Source organism: Gadus macrocephalus, chromosome 8 (assembly GCF_031168955.1).
Source record: "Gadus macrocephalus chromosome 8, ASM3116895v1".
NCBI classification, from domain to species: domain Eukaryota; kingdom Metazoa; phylum Chordata; class Actinopteri; order Gadiformes; family Gadidae; genus Gadus; species Gadus macrocephalus.
The window spans coordinates 14689235-14713657 of record NC_082389.1 but is presented as its reverse complement, the minus strand read 5'-3'; the positions used below and the strand labels follow the sequence as shown (position 1 = coordinate 14713657).

General features: G+C 42.0%; 4 protein-coding genes across 9 annotated transcripts; 3 read left to right on the top strand and 1 right to left on the bottom strand.

The window, feature by feature from the left end:
* The first annotated feature begins 90 nt into the window (after positions 1 to 90).
* On the top strand, positions 91 to 5273 carry LOC132463288 (uncharacterized oxidoreductase ZK1290.5-like). 3 transcript variants are annotated; one of them, XM_060059345.1, is made up of 9 exons: positions 192 to 343; positions 539 to 787; positions 1541 to 1642; positions 1785 to 1876; positions 2783 to 2965; positions 3060 to 3119; positions 3398 to 3496; positions 3539 to 3553; positions 4770 to 5273. In XM_060059345.1, exons 1-7 carry the CDS (start codon positions 244 to 246, stop codon positions 3491 to 3493), a joined length of 882 nt encoding a protein of 293 aa, XP_059915328.1. In that variant the 5' UTR covers positions 192 to 243; the 3' UTR covers positions 3494 to 3496; positions 3539 to 3553; positions 4770 to 5273. The 3 variants fall into 3 exon arrangements, with proteins under 3 accessions (XP_059915329.1, XP_059915328.1, XP_059915327.1); XM_060059346.1 differs by lacking the exons at positions 192 to 343; positions 4770 to 5273 and adding an exon at positions 91 to 166 and having other exon boundaries at positions 3539 to 4165; XM_060059344.1 differs by lacking the exon at positions 4770 to 5273 and having other exon boundaries at positions 3539 to 4165.
* Positions 4304 to 7464, top strand: LOC132463290 (uncharacterized oxidoreductase ZK1290.5-like). The gene is made up of 7 exons (XM_060059347.1): positions 4304 to 4680; positions 4770 to 5018; positions 5467 to 5568; positions 6236 to 6327; positions 6483 to 6665; positions 7015 to 7074; positions 7188 to 7464. The coding sequence occupies exons 1-7, from the start codon at positions 4605 to 4607 to the stop codon at positions 7281 to 7283; spliced, it is 858 nt and encodes a 285-aa protein (XP_059915330.1). The 5' UTR covers positions 4304 to 4604; the 3' UTR covers positions 7284 to 7464.
* A 987-nt stretch (positions 7465 to 8451) lies between these two features.
* On the top strand, positions 8452 to 16452 carry LOC132463280 (elongation factor 1-delta-like). 4 transcript variants are annotated; one of them, XM_060059331.1, is made up of 10 exons: positions 8471 to 8587; positions 9556 to 9982; positions 11188 to 11302; positions 12458 to 12529; positions 13272 to 13328; positions 13955 to 14021; positions 14402 to 14496; positions 15036 to 15248; positions 15691 to 15885; positions 16327 to 16452. In XM_060059331.1, exons 2-10 carry the CDS (start codon positions 9588 to 9590, stop codon positions 16363 to 16365), a joined length of 1248 nt encoding a protein of 415 aa, XP_059915314.1. In that variant the 5' UTR covers positions 8471 to 8587; positions 9556 to 9587; the 3' UTR covers positions 16366 to 16452. The 4 variants fall into 4 exon arrangements, with proteins under 4 accessions (XP_059915317.1, XP_059915314.1, XP_059915315.1 ...); XM_060059334.1 differs by lacking the exon at positions 9556 to 9982 and having other exon boundaries at positions 8452 to 8587; XM_060059332.1 differs by lacking the exon at positions 12458 to 12529.
* LOC132463274 (tripartite motif-containing protein 16-like) lies at positions 16327 to 19409 on the bottom strand. Its single transcript, XM_060059321.1, has 7 exons — positions 18759 to 19409; positions 18408 to 18494; positions 18038 to 18271; positions 17432 to 17591; positions 17288 to 17341; positions 17141 to 17200; positions 16327 to 17059 (listed from the first exon to the last, which is right to left on the bottom strand). The coding sequence occupies exons 1-7, from the start codon at positions 19350 to 19352 to the stop codon at positions 16524 to 16526; spliced, it is 1725 nt and encodes a 574-aa protein (XP_059915304.1). The 5' UTR covers positions 19353 to 19409; the 3' UTR covers positions 16327 to 16523.
* Between the last annotated feature and the right edge of the window lie 5014 nt (positions 19410 to 24423).

Here is a 24423-nt window from a genome sequence, read left to right as displayed (position 1 = left end):
TGATTCTCGCCCACGTGTTATTTAGTTGCAAAACAGTAAACCTTTGCAGTGTCCCGTCTGCGACGTCTAGTAGCTCCTCCCCTAGTGGGCGCAACCGGAAAGTCACTGCACAGGTTGAGTTCTGATTCAACAGAGATGATTCTCACCCAAAACCTTTTTGGATTAGGTAGACTACTACGGAAGTAGTGTTTGTTTTAACCAGTATAATATGAACAGCTAAACGGTGTTATATGAATTAAATTCATGAAATTCAGTGTAATAGTCAGTTCCCAAAATATGGCATCGTCGGTATTTCCTAAGGTGACGCTATCTAATGGGCTACAGATACCAATACTTGGGCTAGGTAAATTGTATTTGGCTCATCTCTTATTGTAGTCTCCTTTTGTTGCCTCTGTCTTTTTATTTTTTAGATTGATTCTTTGCAACGTAGGTGTTGTGCATGATGGTAGACCTCTTCGATGGTCTCAAACGTTTGACTACACTGCAGAACTAACCTGATCCCTACTGTTGACTAACTGACTCGACATTATCTCTCAAGGGACCTCACATAGAGGAGGGTACAGCCATGAAGCGATTCTACATGCGCTCAAAAAGTGCGGCGTGCGGCATATTGACACCGCAAAGCGGTACGGCTGTGAGGAACAACTGGGCACAGCCATCAGAGAGAGTGGGGTTCCCAGGAGCGACCTTTGGCTCACCAACAAACTCTGGCATGGCGACTATGGATACAAAGCGGCCAAGCAGTCTTGTCTTGACTCCTGCTCTCGGATGGGTGTGGACTATTTTGGTATTCGAGTTAATTCATTCATTTAAAATAAAAGTCAGCCCGTATTTAATTTTTATATTTGATGGTAGTGTGGGGGAATTTTACGATACTCTTAGAAGGCTTATAATCAATATCATGCCTTATTTGCTATATGAATGAGATAAGGGTGGAAAACGGGTGGAGTAGAAAGGTCATCCGATGTTCAGTGCCACCAGTAGGCTATGCCTGGGTCAAATCCTGATCGTGACGCAAAATTATGTCGTGGAACAAAACAAAGAAAGATAACAAAACCAGCTAATAAAGTTTGAGACTTTTATTTAGAATTTGAATAAAGGAATGTAAAAGCCGGGGCTAACCTTTTTAAGCCTGAAGACATCTATCCCCTGCACATACCGTAGATGTATGTCGATCTGAACAAACCTGAAATCTCTCGGGGTGCTACTGCCTTGTGACACCCTGGTCCCCAGGCCTGAATATTATACATACTGGTGGAACAGAACATCGGATAAGCTTTCCATGGAATGCCGTCTGAGACTTGAACTATAGACATTATAGAGAATGATGGAAAACCTGCTCATTAGTGGTGTTCTATAAATTGCTTGGGACATAATAGTCTGCTAAATTCCTTAAAGGTAGTAGTAAAAACCCTTGAATTCCCTTTCATTACTTTACTCATCATTTTGTTCCTCACTCGACCCTATGTTCCTGTATTTCATACATCCTTTGTTCCCTCACTGTATCCATTCTAACTCTGGTTCTCTCTCCTCTTTCCAGACTTGTACCTGATGCATTGGCCTGAGGGTCAGCAAAATGGCCTCTCCAACAGGGAGGTCCGAGCAGAGACCTGGAGAGCCCTTCAGGAGCTTTATGACCAGGGTAAGCTTCACGTAAAAGTCCAAACAAAACAATGTTGGTTCACCTTGCCTCATGTGTATTCAAGTACAGGTCTACAATATTGGATAGAACTTAAGATGAACCAGGTCACGTGACGCACTTAACACCACTGTTCTCTCTGTAGGGGTGTGCCGTGCTATTGGAGTCAGCAACTTTTTGGTCCCTCACCTAGAACAGCTCAAGGAGGACTGTAGTGTGTTACCACATGTTAACCAAGTAAGGATTCCACCGAGTATAATCATAAATACAGTTTTGTATATCAAATTCAAATAAATGATTATAACAAAAGCGTACTAGACAGGGCCCAGTTTCCCGATAATGATGGATCCACGCTTGTACGAATCTCTGAATGATAGAACGTTCGTAAAAAATGTCTGTGTTTCACAAAACTCCTCTTAAGATTTAAGGCGTGTGCACCGCTCTAACGATGTTTGTAGGCTTGTAACTAACTGTACAAATGACACCGTGCTGAAATGGGCTCTGCAGGAGGGAAAGATGCAGGAATGTTGTTAGCTGAAACAGTATATTTTGTTGCAGCAAAAAATATCTCCCCATCAAGGCCAAAAGCAGAGTAGCCTACGAAAAGAATAGACTACACTAATATGATTGCTAACAATATTAAAACACAATTGATTAGGCCTAGGCCAACATATGCTGTATTGCTAAACAGCCTATTGCGTAATTGTTAAATTAATTAATTGCTCACGTGAAATGACACACTATATCACACCCTCCGGAAACAGGGAAGGACTTTTGCAAAATGAGGGACAAGGCTCGAAAGAGGAGAGAAACTTTCAAAGCAGAAGAACTTTACATTCACCTTGAGGAGGTAGAAGCCAACCAAGGCCTGTTATTCGACCGGTTCAAAAGTAAAACAAGCAAAAATCAAAGAAGCGGGGAGAAGGATAGAAGATTAGAAGATTGCAATTACACAGGTGATGTTAAAAGCATGCATGCAACGTCCTATTCTTAAAGTGTGTGTGTGTGTGTGTGTGTGTGTGTGTGTGTGTGTGTGTGTGTGTGTGTGTGTGTGTGTGTGTGTGTGTGTGTGTGTGTGTGTGTGTGTGTGTGTGTGTGTGTGTGTGTGTGTGTGTGTGTGTGTGTGTGTGGTTGTCCTACCAGGTGGAGTACCACGTGTACCAACAGCCCAGGCAGCTGGTGGAGTACTGCCGTGAGGAGGAAATCGTGTTTCAGGGGTACTGCCCCCTGGCCAAGGGGCAAGCTCTGGGGGACCCAACCGTCCTCCAACTGGCAGAGAAGTACGGACGCACGCCTGCCCAGATCTGCATCCGCTGGAGCATACAGGTAGATATGGCTTCAAAAACATACCACATTTGTTTTTTTAATAAGGCGTTCCAACTTAATTTTGTGATGAATGTGATCTTTTATTTCCTTTCAGAATGGAGTCGTCACAATACCCAAATCTACCAAAAAGGAGAGGATAGAAGAGAACTGCCAAGTAGGTTAACAACACAACCAAACCTTTGCATGTAGCTACACACACTATCCAGCACACATCTAGGTTGACACGCATCACCACCTGTGATGTCAAAAGCTACACATTTTCAAAATGGCTTGTAATGGCTAATCACACTCACACCTGGTGGTATAATATGTCCCCTTTAAAAGTTACGAGGGAGCTGCGACGGGCTCGGCGGGGTTTGGCAGTCACCTCATGACCTAATAGTCATATGCTCACTCCCACTGCTGCCATTCTCCTCCTGGTTGCCACGGCAGGTGATTGGCTTCCAACTGGACGAAGAGGACATGGCAGCACTGGGCAAGTTGCATGATGGGAGACATGTGAGCTGGGACCCTAGTCATGTGAAGTAACCCAAACAAGCTGTGGAATAACACTGAGGCGTGTGTATCTGTCCCCAAGATATTCTAAACGTAACATTACTAAATTATTAAATGCACGTGCATTAGTTTGTTCTGTTACATTTCATTCTATATATTCTTTATATTATAGGTATTAAAAGTATTCACACTTTTATTTCAAGCAGGATAGACTACGGTAATGCCATTTTAACTGGGATTCCCCAGAAAACTATAAAGCAACTACAAACTATACAAAATGCTGCTGCTAGGGTGCTAAATAGGACTAAAAGGAGTGAGCACATCACACCTATCCTAAGGTCCTTACACTGGCTTCCTGTTATTTATAGAATTGATTATAAAGCTCTACTTCTTGTTTTTAAAGCACCTAATGGCATTGGACCAAATTATATACATGACATATTAATACAGCACCAGCCAGATCACTGAGGTCCCAAAACAAAAATGTTAATGTCATATCTGAAATGTTACGGATGGACCTTTTTATTCCTTCCTATCCCTTTCAATTTTATAGTACATGTGTGATTTCATTGATGGTCTTTCGTTATATTGCTTGCATGTATTTCTTCACTATACATTATACTGTTGTCTTTTTCTCAGTAAAGCACATTGAATTGCTTGATGTGCTATGCAAATAAAATTGCCTTGCCTTGCCTTAATGTCGAACGTTTTTGTGGCTTTTTCTCTTTTCTTGAGAATGGGTTTCTGGGAGACGGCCGATGCCTTAGCAGCAGGTTACACCGACGCACTAGTCTGTACCACGCTTGCTAAGTTTGAAAAATGGATGATTGTATTTTCATTTTATTATGTCATAAATAATGGTTTCGTATTTCGAAAAATCTAACTTATAAGAACTAACGCATTTTCGTTCGATTATTGTGCTAGAAATGCTTCATAGAACATGCAGCATATTTTCCAGACAGTTCAAAAAGGGTATACATTGGAAAATATAACACACTACTAGATCGGTGATATTGATGTTCTACGACTCAAGTCATCAGACAAAGGCAGCCTTTAGCTGGAATGCCGGATGTTGCGCCCATAGTTCAACTAGTTGAACCACTAGGCCTATATAATAGTAGACCAAAGCCATTTGAGGCCAAGTATGATTTCGAAACTAGCTTTCAACTGTCCAACAGTAACGCTTTCCAATGGGAAAAAGATGCCAATACTTGGAATAGGTGTGCAATGGCATTACGGAACTCGTAGGCTATTACTCGAGTATTTAAGGTGCTGATGAAGTGTCTTTACCTGTAATTTCCTTCCCCAGGCACATCACCCTTTGGTGGATACTCTTACGAGGCATTTGTCTACGCGCTCCGAGAATGCGGGATACGCCACCTTGACGCGTCAAAGTACAGCGGTATCGAGGAGCAGCTCGCCGTCGCCATCCAAGAAAGTTGCGTGCCAAGAAGTGAGCTTTGGATCACCAACAAACTGTGGCCCTTGGACTACGGCTATGATTCGGCTATGGAAGCCTGTCTCGCATCATGTACTCGAATGGGAATAGACTATTTCGGTATGTGCTGCCTGCAGGTCACCATATTTTCAGTTGTCCAGCCTTTTTATAACAATCCTCTCAATGTGCCCTTTATCCTCTTAATTTTTTTTGTTGTGCAGTAGGCCTATTTGTATTAAAGTGGCAAATAAGTACCTGCCCGAATTATTGCTGCATTTATCTGTGCTTTACTTTACCCCAGCATTTTGGAAGTGGTTGTTGGAAAAGGTCCTTTATAAAAAGGTTATAGTAGGTATAATTACTACTTATTACTTATGTACTAGCCTAATGTCTTGTTTTCATTTAAATTTGTATCATATGCATTCCAGCTTACACATCATTCCGCATTCTACACGCCATTCAACATTTTCTTCTGCTGTTGCATCATCATCATCTTTACACATCCTCTGATGAAAATGTGGATCTTACCAAAAGGTTGTTGTTTCATTTGTTGGTCTCTCTGTAACAGACATGTACATGTTGCATTGGCCGGACAGCATGCAGCCAGGCCGTTCCAACAGGGAAATGCGAGCAGAGAGCTGGAGAGCCCTGGAGGAACTAGAGAAACTAGGCAAGGAACCTTACACTAAATTAAACAATTTAAACTATGTAAAACGTAATTTCTATGTTCATGTATGCCAATTTATATTTGTCGCACAAATGTATGGCTTTAAAACAAAGTGCATGGTCATCAAAATCGGTATTTTCCTCCATTTGGGTTAGTTTTAGTGTTGTTGGCATCCAGTGTGTATTGTCAAAATGAAAGGTTTCCAGTCAATCTGTAGATAATCACATATAAAAAAAAAAAAAGCCTACATTCGTAACTTGATGTTTTTAAGGTGGGATATCTACAATGAGGGGTCAACTCACACCTAATTTACCTATTAGCACTTATCATTAGCCTGACCAATCACACAAATGAGCCTAGGCCTATGGTCCCGGTCCCACACCCTTAACATTGAAAATGAAATGACTAATTCATTATTGTGCGTCCAGAGGGACAAGTCCGCTTCCATTGACTTGCCGAATTACCCTAGCCTCGCTCCTGTTAGGGGAAGTCACTTAAAATCACTTTCCAAAGATTACTAATGTTATCATCGCACGTTTGAATAGGTGCTATAGAAATGAAGTGCATTATTATGCTACAAAGTATTTAAAGTGATATTAAATCAATGATATTCAAACAGTTTTGATGTGGAAAGCGTGAACCAGTCAGACCTGTCTCTGCATCTCTGCAGGGCGGTGCCGTTCCATTGGAGTGAGCAACTTTATGATCCATCACCTGCAACAGTTAAAGGAAGACTGCGGTGCAGTGCCACACGCCAACCAAGTAACGGCCATCATACACACCATTTCAGAGGCTATTCTGTGGGCCATAATTGTTATCAGGTGGAAATCGCTATGCAAACAAGATAAGACCGGTGGCACACATAATTGGTCTAATCGTGCGTGTGCGTGCGTGTGTGTGTGTGGTTGTCCTACCAGGTGGAGTACCACGTGTACCAACAGCCCAGGCAGCTGGTGGAGTACTGCCGTGAGGAGGGCATTGTGTTTCAGGGGTACTGCCCCCTGGCCAAGGGGCAAGCTCTGGGGGACCCAACCGTCCTCCAACTGGCAGAGAAGTACGGACGCACGCCTGCCCAGATCTGCATCCGCTGGAACATACAGGTAATGGTCTCTATGATGTCTATGATGTGTGATGGACGACAGGATCCCAAAGCGTAGAATAACCACAGCATATCACAGAGGAATGTATCCGCTTGACACCTTCCACATATATTGTCAGGGAAAGGTCAAAGAGTAATTTATATACATCTCAAAGGCAGCTCATAAAGAGTTTTGATAGGATAACGGTAAACTGAAATGCTTTGATTTTCTGATGCTTGATGGACACCTTGATAACCCTGATATCATTGATATAATTAAATTATGGTTTTCTGTTCATTTCAAAAGTGTATTGCAGTTGTGTACATTTGATCCATATTCACATCACACCTCACACTGTGGCTCTCCTCAGAACGAGGTTGTCACGACACCCAAATCTACCAAAATTGAAAGAGTACGAGAAAACTGTGACGTAAGTATAGATTAATTGACATCAAACATACAATATAATGTTGCGGTTTGCTTTGTTATGATCTCACAAGTACGTCATGTATTGCCCTCATGTCATCTCTGATCCTCTCCTAGGTGTTTGGGTTTCAGCTCGAGGACGCGGACATGGAAGAACTGACCCAGTTGCATGATGGGAGACACGTGTGCTGGGATCCGACCAATGTGGAATGAAACATGGTTGCAGCGTTTCAACCAACTGCAGAACTACATACCACCTGCTCTCCTGTTGCACATTCAGTAATCAGTATGCACATGTTCAACCAGCCATCTCCACACATACATGGCAACATGGAACACCTATCCATGTATATTTTTCAACCAACCTTTACAATAAACCAGTCTTCCAACACCACCACCCTGTGTCCTTTGGTCTTGGGAAGCCCAATAGAAGTCACCTAGGTGGAGTGTGGCAGCCAACTAGATGGCATGTAGCATGGACCTTGTTACATATATCTCTATAGAGCACTTAAAACAGTATAACACTATATAACACTACACACCATACAGTAACAGAACGACCTATAGAACCATACAGGCCACTATTGACACAATATAATGCTATAGAACAGTAAACACCATACGGGACTGCAGTGTGTGTGACAGAATGATCAACTATATAACTCTTGACACAATGGAATACTAGATAAACTATAGCACCATACAGGACAATAAGTATGGACTCTGAATCATGATAGAACTCTAAACTCTTTCGACACTACACAACTCTAAATCCCCTATTGAACAACTGCATAGTAGAACACTAAACTATCGACACATATTAGTAGGCCTACAACAAACTCAAATCGCAATGTCGCCTCCTACAGGGTGGCGATAGGCAAGGCAGTGCCATAGACGATAAGGAATCGCGTTTATATCTTTTTTTTTATTGATGTAGTCCTAATTTATGTGTTCAAAGCTCACAAATGTTTTAATATGATAATAAAAATATAAATTGTAAAAACAGCCACAACAATAATAGCATTAACAATCATAACACAAATAATAACAACAATTATAGACTTTGTCGAATTGTTTGAAATTAGAAGATAAATCACGGTAGAAAACATGTCTGCAATTGACTACCTTTATAATAAAAATCTTAAAAGCAGAGATCTGCTCTTTAAATAGATCCTCTTTATATAGTTATGGGAAATGTAGTTCTCTTTTTAAATGGACGATACCAATCCGTTAAATTATTGAATATAGGCTACATAAATGTTAAATTGATTATATTTTCAACTGATGATATAAGTGACTAATATCTCAAACACATTATTTAACACGAGTGCCAAAGTGTTATTTATTGTGAAATAAATTGTGAAAAGCCAAAAGAAAAGCCAAAAGAGCCAAGTATATACCCCCACTTGTTGCAATAATACCTACGGACCGTTTGAGTAGAGTCTCTTCCACTGTCGGATTACAACCGAGAGTACCCCTCTAAGCTTCTCCAGACACAAACCTCGATTAAAACCAAAGTAAGTGTTGTAAATACATGTTTTCCGATTCGGATTGTGAAGGGGGTGATTGATTATTCGCAGGTTTATGAAACGTATTGAATGTGAGGTGAAAGACGCCACGTGGCTTTCCGAACTAAGTTCCTGCGCTTGTCAAAGTTGCCCCACCGGCATGGTAGTCGAGCAGCATATGGTTTTGAAGAGCACACTTTTACTCAGACGTTTTCAATTGTTGATTTCAGTCTGAGTGCAGCGGCACCATAATATGAATATATTTAGTGGTTAAATATGTGTCTTTCTCTATTGCGGGTTTATTGCACCGCTAACTACCATTTATTAAGCAAAAAAAGGAATCTGATCAAAAGGGGACATTTAATGCCCTAGCTTTAAAGGGAATACCTACCTACATGGAAATTCCCAATGAGTTTGGTGATTGTTGTTGCAGCTGTGTGGTGGAATGTGTCAGTCTCGGTTGTTTGGAGAGTTGTTTAACGGTCTGTTCTATTTTCATGAAATGCTTATGACTATAAAATACATTTTGTGTGTAGTTACCTTCACCTAAAATCAAGGTGATCCCAACACATCAGCTGCTTGATATGTGTTGGACATCAATTTCATATCAGAACAGAACCTAACTGTCCTTTAACCCCAATGACATTTTCACTAAGACTGCTCTGACATACCTTTTTCAAAATACTACCCATTGGGATTGATCAGCCAGATTGAGTAAATTCTTAGCGCTACGTTACCGTTCTGGTAGATGATACGGTAACTGGCCTGACTTTAAAGCAAACATCCATGTATTTAATCAGTTGTTTGGATTGGCAATATTGTATTGGTGTACGATTTCAGTACATACAGTACTACTGTTGCTGTTGAACCTCTAAGTCCTTGGTGATCAACTGTATCTCTGTTGTACTATTTAACAAATGGCTCTAGCTCCTACCTGTTGCTTCTCTTCTACTCCCTTCTCATGTATCCCTCACAAGAATTGAGTGTAGGAGACCCTTTTATTTGACTGATGGATCAGTTTAAAGCTAGCGCTACGCAAGGAGGAACCCCTCAGATTGCTATCCCAGGAAGACAGGCCAGCGGCGGCCCCACTGTGGAGCGGGTTAGCGCCGGCGCCCAGTTGGGTAGCGCCAACGGGACGCTTTCGTCCTCCCCGAGGAGCTCAGGCGCCAAGGGGCCCTATGCCCCCCGTGGTGGGGCCAAACTCCCCAAGTGCCCGAAGCAGGGGAACCCCGACAAGGAGAACGGTGCTGCCAAGTCCCCGGCGGCCCCCCGCCGGCCGGCCGGGAGGGGTCGCAACCGCACGTCCTCGGAGAGCGAGAGGGGGGGTAAGGGCAGCCGGGGGCCGGCCCAGAGGAAGCGGGGCCTCTCCGAGACGGAGGGCAGACCCGGGCCCCGGGACAAGTATGACCACCTCACTCACCGGCCAATTGGAGAGATGCATTTTTGTTTTTAATCTTGACTTCGATTGATTGGATTTTTCAATTATTGTGGCTGTTTGTGTTTTTGTTTATTTTTTGTTCTGGTGTGATGATTGTGGGAAACCACAAGTAGACAAGTGCCCCCCCCCCCCCCCCCTCCCCGCGCACACGCATTACTGTTTCATACATGGTCAATAAGGCGCAGCGTTATCAGAGCTGAACATCACATTTGTTGTGACAAACTCTGCACAGCGGTGGCTAATCTTTTGTCTAATAAGCCAGGATCTGCAACTCGGCACACAAGCCGCCTCAACTCAATGAACAAAGGATGTCTGTCTGCTGGTGTAATCCGTTTGCATTGTATGTGTGTGGAGAACAGGGAAACATGGCGCCTAGGCCTATCTAACTCTTACTTTCAGATTTGACACTGGTCATGGTTTATTTATGGGCGCCGTGTACGCAATGCACGCACACTGAAAGCCTAGCAAAGACATTTATAAGTGCCAAGCTGATCAAAGTCACATCGCTGTGACAATGGCTAGAGCAATGTATAAGCAAATTGCATGGCAAAACCCACAAAGAAATCTATATTCATGTTGGTGACGAGTGGAAACTAATGGTTTTCTGCGCTTATCTAACCAGACACCATAGCTTTCAAAAATGGAATGGGTTAACCCAATCATAGACGTGTCTAAAGAAGTGCTTGAACACCTAGCGCTGCTCTGTTCATTTTGCAGCATGAAATCTGGTACTGTGGTACTTTCCATTGTTCAGAAGTAGGTGGCTCACGCCTACTGAGACGGAGCAACACACATTGTGCACCCAGCAGGCCCCAGGTGCACGGCGTCCATAAATGGGGTTTTACCCATCTAGCGTCCCGATGCCTTAAGTAGTCATCGGGAGTGTTTGTGACTTGGATTGTTCGTATATTGTCAATTTGCATCGCTTTGGATGAATCTCGCAATTTTCCGACACGTCTGGCCTTGTGCATGGGATTTTGAATTGTAAGCTCACCAATATCCTCCAGCTTCCATTCAAGTTGTGCCCTTTGTCTAGAACGCCCTCATGATTGGTTGTTTGGGTGCTATTAACAATTGTTATCTTTAATCCGACATTACGATGGCTGATTTATGTATGACTTGTGTCGTACGGTTTGGTAATCCTCTGCTGTCATTTTGCCACCTCCAGCCTCAACATGAGTGGACTGCAGTGTCTCGCCACAGAGAATATCTGGTTCGACAAGCACCGCTACGATGATGCCGAGAGGTGCTTCTATGAGGGAGCCAACGGCAGCCCGGCACAGGTCTGTGTAATGAGCCTTACAGCTATGAGGGCGGGCCAGGGTCAGAAGTAGGGTGACGAGTAGAGCCTGACCGAGCTATCGGTAGGTCAATAGAATCGGCACATACCGGTATCGTGTCAATTTATAATCGTTATCAACTCTTTATAAATCCTCTACTGTGGTGGCTGAACCTCTAAATGCCTTTAACTGGGAACATCCACGTAAAAACTAGTTTGACATCATGTTCTGTGTGACGTTAGTAGCTCCTCCCCATACTACAGGTCATTGGTTCCTTTACCTCATGCCTTCAATGCCATGTTGTTGTGGCCCGAAGCCTTGCTGGAGGCCGAGCAGAAAATCCCCAGGAGCTGCATCAACCCCCCCCCCCCAGGAGTCCAAAATATATATATATCCAATTAAAGGGTGATATATCTATCAATATCTGTAATTGAAAATCTATGATCGATCGGGCTCCTTATTGGTAGAGGCTTCCTTACATATTCTCCACTTCCTCCTGGTTTGTGTGAGGTGCCTTGTCCACAGCTGTGCAGTGTCTGTTACAGCTCCTTTTGCTTTCAGCGATTGCTGCACTTTCGTCATCACAGTGCGCCACAGCTATCTGCTGCATGCATGGCAACTAAGCCGGTTGACCTAAAAGTAGCCTGGGTGGACGAGAGAGGCAGGGGGGGAGGGCGGCGTGGGGGAGAGAGAGCATTTGGAGGCAGGTGGATTGCCAGCTGTCCATTTTTATTTTTTTCCGTCCAGGGTAACCAACCGTTAATCTATTTAAATAATATGATAAATATAATGTAAAAATAGGTGCAGTGTATGAACCTAATATTTAATTAATATCCAAATCCTCGTCTATGTCCTCAATTTGATCACATACTTCTGCGATTTTCTGATGCCTTTTTTTAATTGTAATTGTTGTGTGCAAGCAACAATGTTAAGTTGACGGTTAGATCCGTTAGTTCAACAGATTCATTATACAACGAATTAAATTTAGCTCTGAAATGTTAATGGTCTCCTAAAATAACTGGCTCATAGTAAGGTGCGTGTCGGTGCGCTAAACCGATTCGCCAGCTTACTTTTGTATTTTGGCATGCTTCCATTCTGCTACCTCTACTGCTTCACTTTCATCACTTCCTACCCCCTACCCCAAACACGTGGCTACAGGAAAAAGATGCTAATGCCATCCTGCAGGAAATTGCTAAATCCAGGCAGCAAATCCAGCAGTGCCTGGACGAAGTGAGTACTGTAAAAGAATGGCCTTCCCCTAATAAATCCAGCACTGGCCATAAGGTTGTGCTAAAAACAACATTGTAAAACAGTTATGCAAGGCACCGATAGGTTTTATTTGGTAAGCCCGTAAATTGATATTTAACTGAAAGGTTAGTTTCAGTAGCAAGAAAATAAATGTCAACTGCACATTCCCTCATACATGGCATTAAATAGTGGGCTTCAGACGTGTGAATCCGAGATTAACAATTTAGCATTTTAGGAGCTGATATCGAAAAGTGTATAGTGCCTGCTCTCCTATTCAACTCTGTCCATTACGCTGCTTGCTTCATTCTATAATCACCTTTCCATCTGCATACCCCATAACTTTTTTTGTTTGTTTTTTCCACACTTTAAACATTATTTTCTCGGCTCATCACTGATACCGGACTACTCTTATCCTCTGCATTTAGAATTGAGATAATTACCATGGCGACCTAATGCATGTTCTTTATTTTGGGAAATTTGTAAAAAATAATTAAGAGTCATTTTTTATTTATTTTTCTCTTTGTTGTGCGACAAAGTCATGTCTTGGTAATATATAGTCATTGGACCATTCAGGATTATGTATGAGAAATTGCTTTACCTGTAGATTTGTTAACTCGGGCAGGTAAAAATAAATGTTGGAGCCTGCTTCCTCGTGTCTACAACCTACGCCCCTTCTTCTGTCTCTCTATTTCCTCTGTAACCCCCGTGCGTTAACCGGGTGCAGGTGAAGTCTGCCACGCAGCCTGCCAAAGGCCGTCAGGCCAAACGGCCCCACAGAAACGTAAGTCCCCTGCCCGCCGGCCCGCAGACGCCACCCGCTGCCCACGCTGTCCCACTGGGCTGGGTCCGGTGGGGCCGGGCTGGGCTGGGCTTCTGCGGCTAGGTGGGGGCGCTGGCTGGCCCTATCACAGCTGCAGAACCATAACCCTCAATCATGTCTCCTCAAACCAATGTGTGCCTGCTTTTTCATTCATGTTTCGTTCAAAAGTTGGCCTCATTGATTGTCTGCTAATGAGCTTTGTGCTAGCCAGTTATAGTGCGGCATGAATGTGTCACTTGGGATTTATTTTATAATTGACATCCCATTTCGAAATAATTAATATTAACATTGCACTCCTTGACCCGTGTTGTGCTGGGTTTTTGACATGGTTGCACGTGTCTGAAACAGTGGAATAACTTTGTGTTATTCCACTGGATTGGTGTTTTTAAGTGTGAAAGAAATCAAACAAAATGATTTCTTAAATTGAGTTGTATAACCTTGTGTGTCTGGTGTGTACTCAAATCAGGTCATTGCGTTGAACTCATTGCTTGCACAATTTATCTTGCTTGCATTTTTTTATCCTAAATATTAACCTGAGAAAAGTCTGATATTGTACAGTGAATCTATGTTTTTGTTTTCACCCACAGTCGTCATCAAAAGCAGGGGACCAGGATACAAAGGGCAAGCAGATGGATTATCAGAGTATGCAGAAAGGTGTGGGTTGGATTTCATTTTCACAGGCCCCGAGTTACTATTTAACGGTGCTCAAATCAGTCCGACAACGACTTTAGGATTTTACTTTATTAAAACAACGTCTTTGTTATGTAACATTTTTGTTGTGATCCAGCTTATGAATGATACAAAATAATTTAGTTGTTTTTTATGATTTAAGTTTGATTGGCATTTTCTATTAACAAATGTTATAATATTTTTGATCAGTCAATTCACCAGGTTCTTTCCAAGGAGGGCCTTTGACAGAAGGCACAGCTGAGCTCTCTCCCTGTACATGCTGTATTTAATTACTGAGACAATGTGATATGGTCTGCATCGATAGGATATTTTCATCCAAATATTCTGTCTATCATTGGTTTCAGAGATCGAAGATATGAGAGCCCTCATCCGGGTTCTTGAGTCAAGGGTGACCAGTCTTGAGAAGACCCAAACGGCAGCTCCTGCACCGTGTGTCCAGGTTAGTCCTTTTGATTAACAAAACTACCAGATCTTTTCAAACGTAGAGCAACATTTTCTAGAACGATTTTCTATGAGCGGTAAAATAGGGTTGTATGTTTCAAAATACTTCAAATAAGCTGCACAGTACTATGAATCTTTTCCCACAACCCTTATACTGTAACAGTTGTTTCAATAAATAATATTCCTTGATGGCTGCTCAGCAGTTGGATGAGTAAGCCTCTCTGAGTAATTGGAGATGATTCGAAATCAAGCTTTAGTAAAAGCTTTAGTTTTATCACCCGAATGTATCTCACTGAAAACTGCGCCAAATTTTCTTTAAAGTCTTTGTGCTAGCAAAACCTACCTATTAGCTACTCCATTAAATAAGCCGCTGCGACAGTATTCGTTCGGAAAATATGGATACAAGCTGCAAGTTTGTTGGAAAAATAGGGTACTGTCAAGTGTTTACAAGATGGCAAACTTTCCAATTGACTTATGCTCTCATAACGGCTCACTTCTGCAATACCACTGAAAATCCCTCTCTGTTGGTTCTTTTAGGCTGCTAAAGTGCAGGCTGCACCACAGAGGAAAGCAGTGGTTGATGAAGACGACGACGACGATGATGATGATGACCTGGACCTGTTTGGCAGTGATGACGAGGACGCTGAGACATTGCGCATCAAACAGGAGCGCATCGATGCCTACGCAGCCAAGAAGTCTAAGAAGCCCGCCCTGATCGCCAAGTCCTCCATCTTGTTGGACGTAAAACCTGTACGTGTTTATTTGCCCTCTGGTTCATTTAGGGAAATCTCATATGTATGTTCATGCACAACTAAAATATCTGGAACAACTTGATATGATTTACTGTCAATATATAGTTGACAGATATTGAACAGTTGACCAGATATTCTCGCTCTGACAGAGAACTAAAGACACGATTCAGACTGTATTAGTTTCGGGGTATTTCTTCCTGGTACTAACGGACTGACTGAACTCTGGATAGATCCATTCAGGAATCCGGCCATCCATCCTCATTCAATGTGTTTTTGTGTGAGAGGGCAAGTGGGGCAATGAGTTGAGTGATTCAATACGTGGCGCTCAATTTTGATATTGTTGCGGGCCACCACAAATAAATTGTTTCATAAGCGGGGAAACACTGATTCATATTGACCAGCCCATATTTTTGTTCCCCCTTAATCCGTCCTTCCACCAGTGGGACGACGAGACGGACATGGTCAAGCTGGAGGAGTGTGTGCGCTCGGTGCAGGCCGACGGGCTCCTATGGGGGGCCTCCAAGCTGCTGCCGGTGGGCTACGGCATCAGGAAGCTGCAGATCAACTGTGTGGTGGAGGACGACAAGGTGGGCACAGACCTGCTGGAGGAGGAGATCACCAAGTTCGAGGACTATGTGAGTACGCTCCGGCAACGCAAGACACCTTCAGAACCATCCGCATTCACCACGGTTGTAACTAGAAACATGATGGCTAGGTTTCATTTTCATGCATGTAAATACTGTTTTAAAGGACTACGTGTAGGATTTGAGTGCATAAATAGCTTTAAACTGACCAAAGAACTGGTTGTAATGCCACTTACAAAATGAGACCTTCCTAGACTGTTGAAGAAAGTCTGTGGACAGATTTTATATATAACCGGGCCCGTTTTGCCAGGAAAAGTGTCATTCTACCAAAAATGCAGTTTCTTTCATATCTTTCTAATTTATTGATTACATTTGTTTGTAATTATTGTTCTCAATGAGAAGGATTTTTTTTATCATAGTGCCTTTTCTTTTTTTCAAGTGTTGGTTCAAATGATCAGACGTTGTGACGCGTTAATGTCTTTCTCAATACAGATCCAGAGTGTGGATGTGGCCGCATTCAACAAGATCTAAGCATCGTGGCCGTCCTGCTCCCTACTCCACCAAAGTGTTGCTTCTGCTTGCCTGGTTCTTAATAAAATCCTGCCCTTTAAGCACAAACATCTGGTGTTGGCGTACATTGATTTGATGTAATGCTAAATACTCATGCTGTATCATACATTGCAACGGTGCTATAACCATTTAAAAGGGCATAGTCTTAATGTGGAGCCAAGCCCCACCCAGAATCCTGGGTAGAGGGGCTGGGTGAACGTGGTCCTGACTGTGTGCAGGAGAATCATCCCATCTGGAATACTGTAGAAAGACAGAATACCAGCCCTGTAGTCCATATAAACTCCTATTCTGTTGGCACAGGGGACGGCTATGGCCACAGTGTCCTTGTCGTGCTGGAAGGAACAGGCCGAAGGGGAACAGTCCAGACTCCAGGATTTGGAGTTGTGTCCCAGCTTGCAGTCGCTCCCGGCTCCCTCCCTGGCCATGCTTTTGTAACACAATCCCACGGAGACCCCTCCCACTCCGCTCCATTCGACCTCCCAGTAGCAGCGGCCGGCCATGCCCGCCCTACACAGCACCTGGGCCCAGCGGGTGAAGCGCCCCGGGTTCTCTGGGTATGGCTGGGCCTCGGACCATGTGGTCACCCCTCTCCGCCCATCAGAGAGGATCAGATATGGGTTGGCTGTGCTGGAGTCCAGTGATAAATCGTGGTAATCTGGGCACAGAAGAGCAATATACTCAAAACAGCTTCTGGTCATTTAAGACAATGTGATTTATAAGTGGAATGTATACGCACATTGCAGGAAGTCCTCCCTGGTCTTGAGCTCGGCACTGTGCAGGGGGACCACCTCTTTCCCTATTCAATACAATTGTTTGGGTGAAATCAAAGATGCAATCCATGCATTTTTTAGCAATATCTTTTAAGGTTCTTGGAAAGTATTACCTTCCACATTTTCGATCTCGATGGACTTTTTATAGGCTTTCTTTAGAGAACCCACTACAAAAAAAAACAAAGGGCCATGGTTAGCTTAGCCGTGTATCAGTGTTGGTGCTCAAATACTCCTAATTGCAAAGTAAGGAGGCGTACCCTTGTCCGAAACCCTGAGGAGCTCATTCTCACACACCTCTGCCAGCGCTGCCCTGAGCTCCACCAGAGCGCCCCTCATGGACTTGTACATCCGGTATGGAAGTACATCTGTGCTAGGCAGATCCACCGTCTCAGCAGGGAAATGGAAGGACTTGCACTTCTACAGAGGACAGAATCAAACACCAGGGTTGTTGGTATGAGAACGGTAATTGGGGGGGGGGGGGGGTAAGGAAAAGGGCTCCCGAGAATCTGCAACGTGTGATAAGGCAAATCTGTATTGGCTCGAGTAGTCAAAGGCATACGGCCGAGGTTGATGAAAATAAGTTGCTACACATTGCGAAGCCAATGTAGCTGATCATGGGTGTTTTACACTACCATAAAATATGTATTATGTAGCCTATGTATTAAACCAATCCATAATCTAAACCTAAAACCACACACCCCAACCCTGAAACCAAAACCTAAAAGAATCCATGACCCATCAAAGGATCCTGAACAAAGCCATAACCATAGACTATCAAACTAAAGCCTAACCATAGGTTTACCATCAGCCATTAGTCCTAGGTTTTTCATACACATCTTTATTCTATCATTCTGGTGCAATACCTGAAGGAATTGGAGATGATCGTCGGTATTGGAGAGCTCCTCCAGCTCAGCACCTCTCCTCTTTAGCTCTTTGGATTCCCTCTCCAGTTTCCCCAGCAGTTCGTCCGTCTCTTGGAGCACGGTCTGCTCTTGGCTTCGGATCAGCTTCCTCACCTCGGAGCGATGCTTCTCGATCAAGCGCGCGAGTTTAGAGAAGGTTCTCTCACTCTCGTCCATCACGGCTTGCGTTGAATGCTGTTTGATTTGCAATGAATTCCCTCACTTCAATGTTATTAAATACAATGGGTCATACTTAAGGTAGCAATTGATATCCCACTATATGCCTAACCGATACATTTCTTAATAATAGCCATTACTGGCCTCGACTTACCTTGATATAATTCACAATATATTTAAGCTCCTTTTTAATCTCTTTGCATTTCTGTAAGGATTTAAAAGACGCGTCTGCCAGCTTCCTCTGAAAGAAAACCAAATTTGAAAATAAAAGCCAACTTTCCCATAATTGGATTAAAGGTTCTACATTCAATGCATTTTATCTGACCTATATATATCCCAATATATCACTGATTTATCAAAATTCAGACCTACATTATATTAAAGATTAAAGTTGACTACTTGAGGCTAGTATTCAATTGGGCAGCACTTACATATTTATAATTATTGAACACAGAAGACTACACGTCTAGCAGAATTCATATAACTCATATAAACCACAGCCTACCTCATGCGTGGCTCGCGCCTCGGCCAGCGGCACCGTATCATGGCCCCTGTGTTTATGCCGCACGCACTGAGCACACACACACTGCTGGTCTGTCCAACAGTACTCCCTGAGAACTTTATCATGGTGGCGGCAAAGTTTGTCCCTGACCCGAGCCAAAGGTGTGGTGAGTTTGTGCGCATTCCCTCGAAACTGGTCGTCGTGGACTCCCAAGTGGGCCACGCAGTACGACTCCAAGCAGGCCAGACAGGACTTGACGGCCTCCCTCTTTCTGCTTCCGCTGCAAACTCCGCATAGGACCACCTGCTCTGCTTTGAGCGAGTGCTGCCTGTCAGTTCTTATGTTGCTCGCATGAATCTGGTCCACCACTTCCGAGAGAACGGTGTTTCTACTGAGCGCAGGTCTTGGGTTGAACAGCTGCCTGCACTGTGGACAACCGAAATACCCTTTGTTCTTGTTCCTGGTCCAATAGTCGTCAATACAATCCAAGCAGTAGCTGTGTCCACAGGGAATGGTCACAGGGTCCCGAAGGAAATCCAGACACACTGGACAGCTGAACTGATCTTCTTCGATGGAAATGCTGGTCAACGCAGCCATTTTCTCTCATACAAAACAAACAGGGAAGTGTGACTGTGAAATATGGGAGTGGTGCCACAGGTGACCGACGTGAATAGGTTTCACGGTGAGACATCCAATCAAAAGTAGTTACAGGTGAGTTATAAATAAGTAGGCCTTTGCAAACTGCCGTCAGTAGAGGTAGGAATACTGCAACATTTGTTTGCGATCATATACCAAGTAGGCCTACAGGACCAGCATAACGATATCGATACCGCTACCAATACTTTTTCTTATTGCATATATGCAGGGAATAGCAGTGTTTCATGATTTATGAGGTGAATGCATCATCAAAAAGCTACATCTGAATAATTGTTCATGACTAAATTATCTCTAAATTGTATGCCAAAGGTAAGCAATCATTGTAAGGTGAGTGATAGAATATTATTTATACCGGCCACCTGTGAGAGCTGGTTTTGATAACCAACTGAAGCATGTATTGTAACAAAACATTTTCTTTCCAATGAATGAACAGAGGGCCTATTTTTATTGCACCATTATTATTATTGTAAAAGGAAAGTGCCAACATGAACAATTTTTTAATAAACAAACCGCACACAATTATTTGAGGAGAATAAACCAAAACAATAGCCCTGCTACATACCTATGTACCTGCCACCTCTACACAGTATACTGCTATCACCAAACTACTATATGGGGGCAACTGATTTAGAATATGCTTTAGAGTAAAATAGATGTTGGATAGGGTTGCACGATCAAATGAGAAACACCATTTTCTGGCTTAGAATTTAGATCACGATTCTCTCAAGATTTGTTTTCAATAATAATGTTTATTGTTCTAATTTACCTGATGGGAAAAACAGTATTAGTAATATGATGGTGCCTGATATAGGACCGGCACAACAGAAAGGGAAGACTCCTGTTTTAAGCTTAAATGCAACAACTTCCTGAATCAGACACTGAACATAGAAACTATTAATTTAATTCTCTTGTCTTCTCTTACTTGCACCTTTGAACACGTTTTTTTATGTGTGTTTTCTGTGCGTAAGATGAGGGAAGTATTTAGATATGATTCTTAAAATGTAAACCACAGTCACTATAACAAGTCTTTCCACATTTTGAGGCTTAATGGTGGAGACATGTTCCCCCCTGAACTGAACACCATTTCTGAAGGGGAGCTTGTAGCAGGAATGCAGGTGTTTATTTTGTGCGACACCTTCCAATTGTGCCGGGGGAAAAGAAAGCTTGAGTTTCTAGTGTAGACAAGCTTATGCTTCGCCCTTTCCCCAAAATATATTTTGTGTTTACATGATTAAACTATAATCGAGTCATTCAACATCCTTTCTACAGTTCTACTATTTATGAAATGGCCACAATGTAGAAGGGAGATTCTGAAACTGGTATTCATCATCGTCAACTTTTACTCAAGGTCAATTTAGAAGACAAGATTTAATAGACACATAAATAGGAATAGGAATAAAAACATTATGACCACTTATAAAAGGCACTAATACCAAAGGTCCAAAGGTATGCATGGTAGCGTACTGCGCTATAACTTGGGTTCGACAGCAGCATTATAATTTAATTTTTTGAGTCATTCAAGCGGTCCATCTGTACATGAGGTTCCTCAATGAAGCATAAGGTGTTAACTCCTGCATTCATAAATAGCTCATTTGCACTGCTCCACCTTGTTTCTTTTAAGTAAGATTCTAAAACAATCATTGTAAGCAACTGTGCATACTTGATTTTTTGAACTCAGCCCATGGCAGTATAAAGGAGAAGGGTCCAGCTGCAGGCTTGGGCGTTTCCGCCATGACACAAGAACGCCCATTAGGTGTTCCTGGTAGCTTTTCATCGACCAATCGCAAGGTGTTTCGAAAGGCATACTGGGTTTCGCAAGGCATACTGCGAAGCACAGTCGCAAAGCATACTATGCTTTCCTTCCTTAGATTTAACAGTCATGGAGCCCCCACTTCGCTAACGTTAGTTCTATGCTCGTACTTGAAACTGCTGTTTGAGAAAATCTAACTTGCGAATGTTCCGGAAGTTGACTGCCGTGCGAAGACACACACAGTGTGTGTGTGTGTGTGTGTGTGTGTGTGTGTGTGTGTGTGTGTGTGTGTGTGTGTGTGTGTGTGTGTGTGTGTGTGTGTGTGTTTCTATTCTATTCTATTTTATTCTATACAGTGTCACCCTTTACGTTTCATTTGATAAAAACGACAGTGTTACCCCTTATGTTTTTTTCTCCATGATGACTGATGAAAAACAACAGTGTTACCCCTTATATTTTATTTGACAAGGACAATTATTTATTTATTTTCAAATAGGTTTTTTTTCATGACGACCAATAAATTACGACAGTGTTACCCCTTATATTTTATTTGACAAAGACAACAGTGTGACCGCTTGTATTTTTTTTTCATGACGACCGATAAAAAACGACAGTGATACCCCTTATATTTTTTTTCATGACGACCAATAAAAAACAACAGTGTTGTACCCCTTATGGTTTTTTTCATGACGACCAAAGAAAAACGACAGTGTCACCCCTCATGTTTCATTTGATAAAAACGACAGTGTTACCCCCTGTGTTTTATTCGATACATTTCGACAGTGTTACCCCTTATGGATTTTTCATGACGACAGATAAAAAACCTTTACCCTTTACGTTTCATTTGATAAAAACGACAGTGTTTTTTTCCCATGATGACTGATGAAAAACAACAGTGTTACCCCTTATATTATTTTTTGGATGTTTTTTTTTCATGACGACCAATAAAAAACGAAAGTGGTACCCCTGTCGACGTTTTTGCGTATTAACCTCCGAACTTATCAATGCACCATCAAGACACAGAATAAAGTCAACACAATGGTTATACTTGACTTTAGAATTCGCAAGAAATAGAGATAAGAGTCTTCCAACAGAGGACATCAACCGGACTTGAACCCCGGGCTCCAGGGGGTTAGCTCACAGCTCTCTCCACTTCCCACTGATATGTATCATTCAAAAATGTCTGTGGTTAATATATGACAAGTGCAATAGACATGATAGCATTACATTTCAAATTAAAGATATTGTGTTTTCCACAGAAATTGAGCCGCTTTTGACAGTGGGTTAGGCAGAGTACACTCTACTGCACCACTGAGGCGATGAAAATTCACAATGATCAATCATCAATATTTCCCTTATAATTTTTTCATGACGACCAAAAAATACAACAGTGTTACCCCTTATGGTTTTTTCATGACGACTGATGAAAAACGACAGTGTTACCCCTTATATTTTATTTGACAAAGACAACAGTGTTACCCCTTATGTTTTTCTTCATGACGACCAATAAAAAACAACAGTGTTACCCCTTGTGTTTTTTTTATGACGACCAATCAAAAACAACAGTGTTACCCCTTATGTTTTTTTTCATGACGACCTAAGAAAAATGACAGCGTCACCCCTCATGTTTCATTTGATAAAAATGACAGTGTTACCCCTTATGTTTTTTTCATGACGACCAATCAAAAACAACAGTGTTACCCCTTATGATTTTTTTCATGACAACCAAAGAAAAAATGACAGTGTCACCCCTCATGTTTCATTTGATAAAAACGACAGTGTTACCCCTTATTTTTTTTTCATGACGACCAAAGAAAAACAACAGTGTTACCCCCTATGTTTTATTTCATCAATATCGACAGGTTTACCCCTTATGTTTATTTCATGACGGCCGATAAAAAACAACATGTTTCATTTGATAAATACGACAGTGTTACCCCTCATGTTTCATTTGATAAAAACGACAGTGTTACCCCTTATGTTTTTTTCATGACGACTGATAAAAAACGACAGTGTTACCCCTTATGTTTCATTTGATAAAAACGACAGTGTTACCCCCTCATGTTTCATTTGATTAAAATGACAGTGTTACCCCTTGTGTTTTTTTTTATGACGACCAAAGAAAAACAACAGTGTTTTTCACCCCCTATGTTTTATTTGATCAATATCGACAGCTTTACCCCTTATGTTTATTTCATGACGGCCGATAAAAAACGACAGCGTCACCCCTCATGTTTCATTTGATAAAAATGACAGTGTTACCCCTCATGTTTCATTTGATTAAAACGACAGTGTGTGAAAAACAACAGTGTTACCCCTTGTGTTTTTTTTCATGACGACCAAAGAAAAAATGACAGTGTCACCCCTCATGTTTCATTTGATAAAAACGACAGTGTTACCCCTTATGTTTTTTTCATGGGGACCGATAAAAAACTACAGTGTTACCCCTTATGTTTCATTTGATAAAAACGACAGTGTTACCCCTCATGTTTCATTTGATTAAAACGACAGTGTTACCCCTTGTGTTTTTTTTCATGACGACCAAAGAAAAACAACAGTGTTACCCCCTATGTTTTATTTCATCAATATCGACAGGTTTACCCCCTATGTTTATTTCATGACAGCCGATAAAAAACAACATGTTTCATTTGATAAATACGACAGTGTTACCCCTCATGTTTCATTTGATAAAAACGACAGTGTTACCCCTTATGTTTTTTTCATGACGACTGATAAAAAACGACAGTGTTACCCCTTATGTTTCATTTGATAAAAACGACAGTGTTACCCCCTCATGTTTCATTTGATTAAAATGACAGTGTTACCCCTTGTGTTTTTTTTTATGACGACCAAAGAAAAACAACAGTGTTTTTCACCCCCTATGTTTTATTTGATCAATATCGACAGCTTTACCCCTTATGTTTATTTCATGACGGCCGATAAAAAACGACAGCGTCACCCCTCATGTTTCATTTGATAAAAATGACAGTGTTACCCCTTATGTTTTTACGTTTCATTTTTTTCATTTGTTTTTTTTTTATGTTTCATTTGATAAAAATGACAGTGTTACCCCTTATGTTTTTTTCATGACGACCGATAAAAAACGGCAGTGTTACCCCTTACGTTTCATTTGATAAAAAAGACAGTGTTACCCCTCATGTTTCATTTGATTAAAACGACAGTGTGTGAAAAACAACAGTGTTACCCCTTGTGTTTTTTTTCATGACGACCAATCAAAAACAACAGTGTTACCCCTTATGT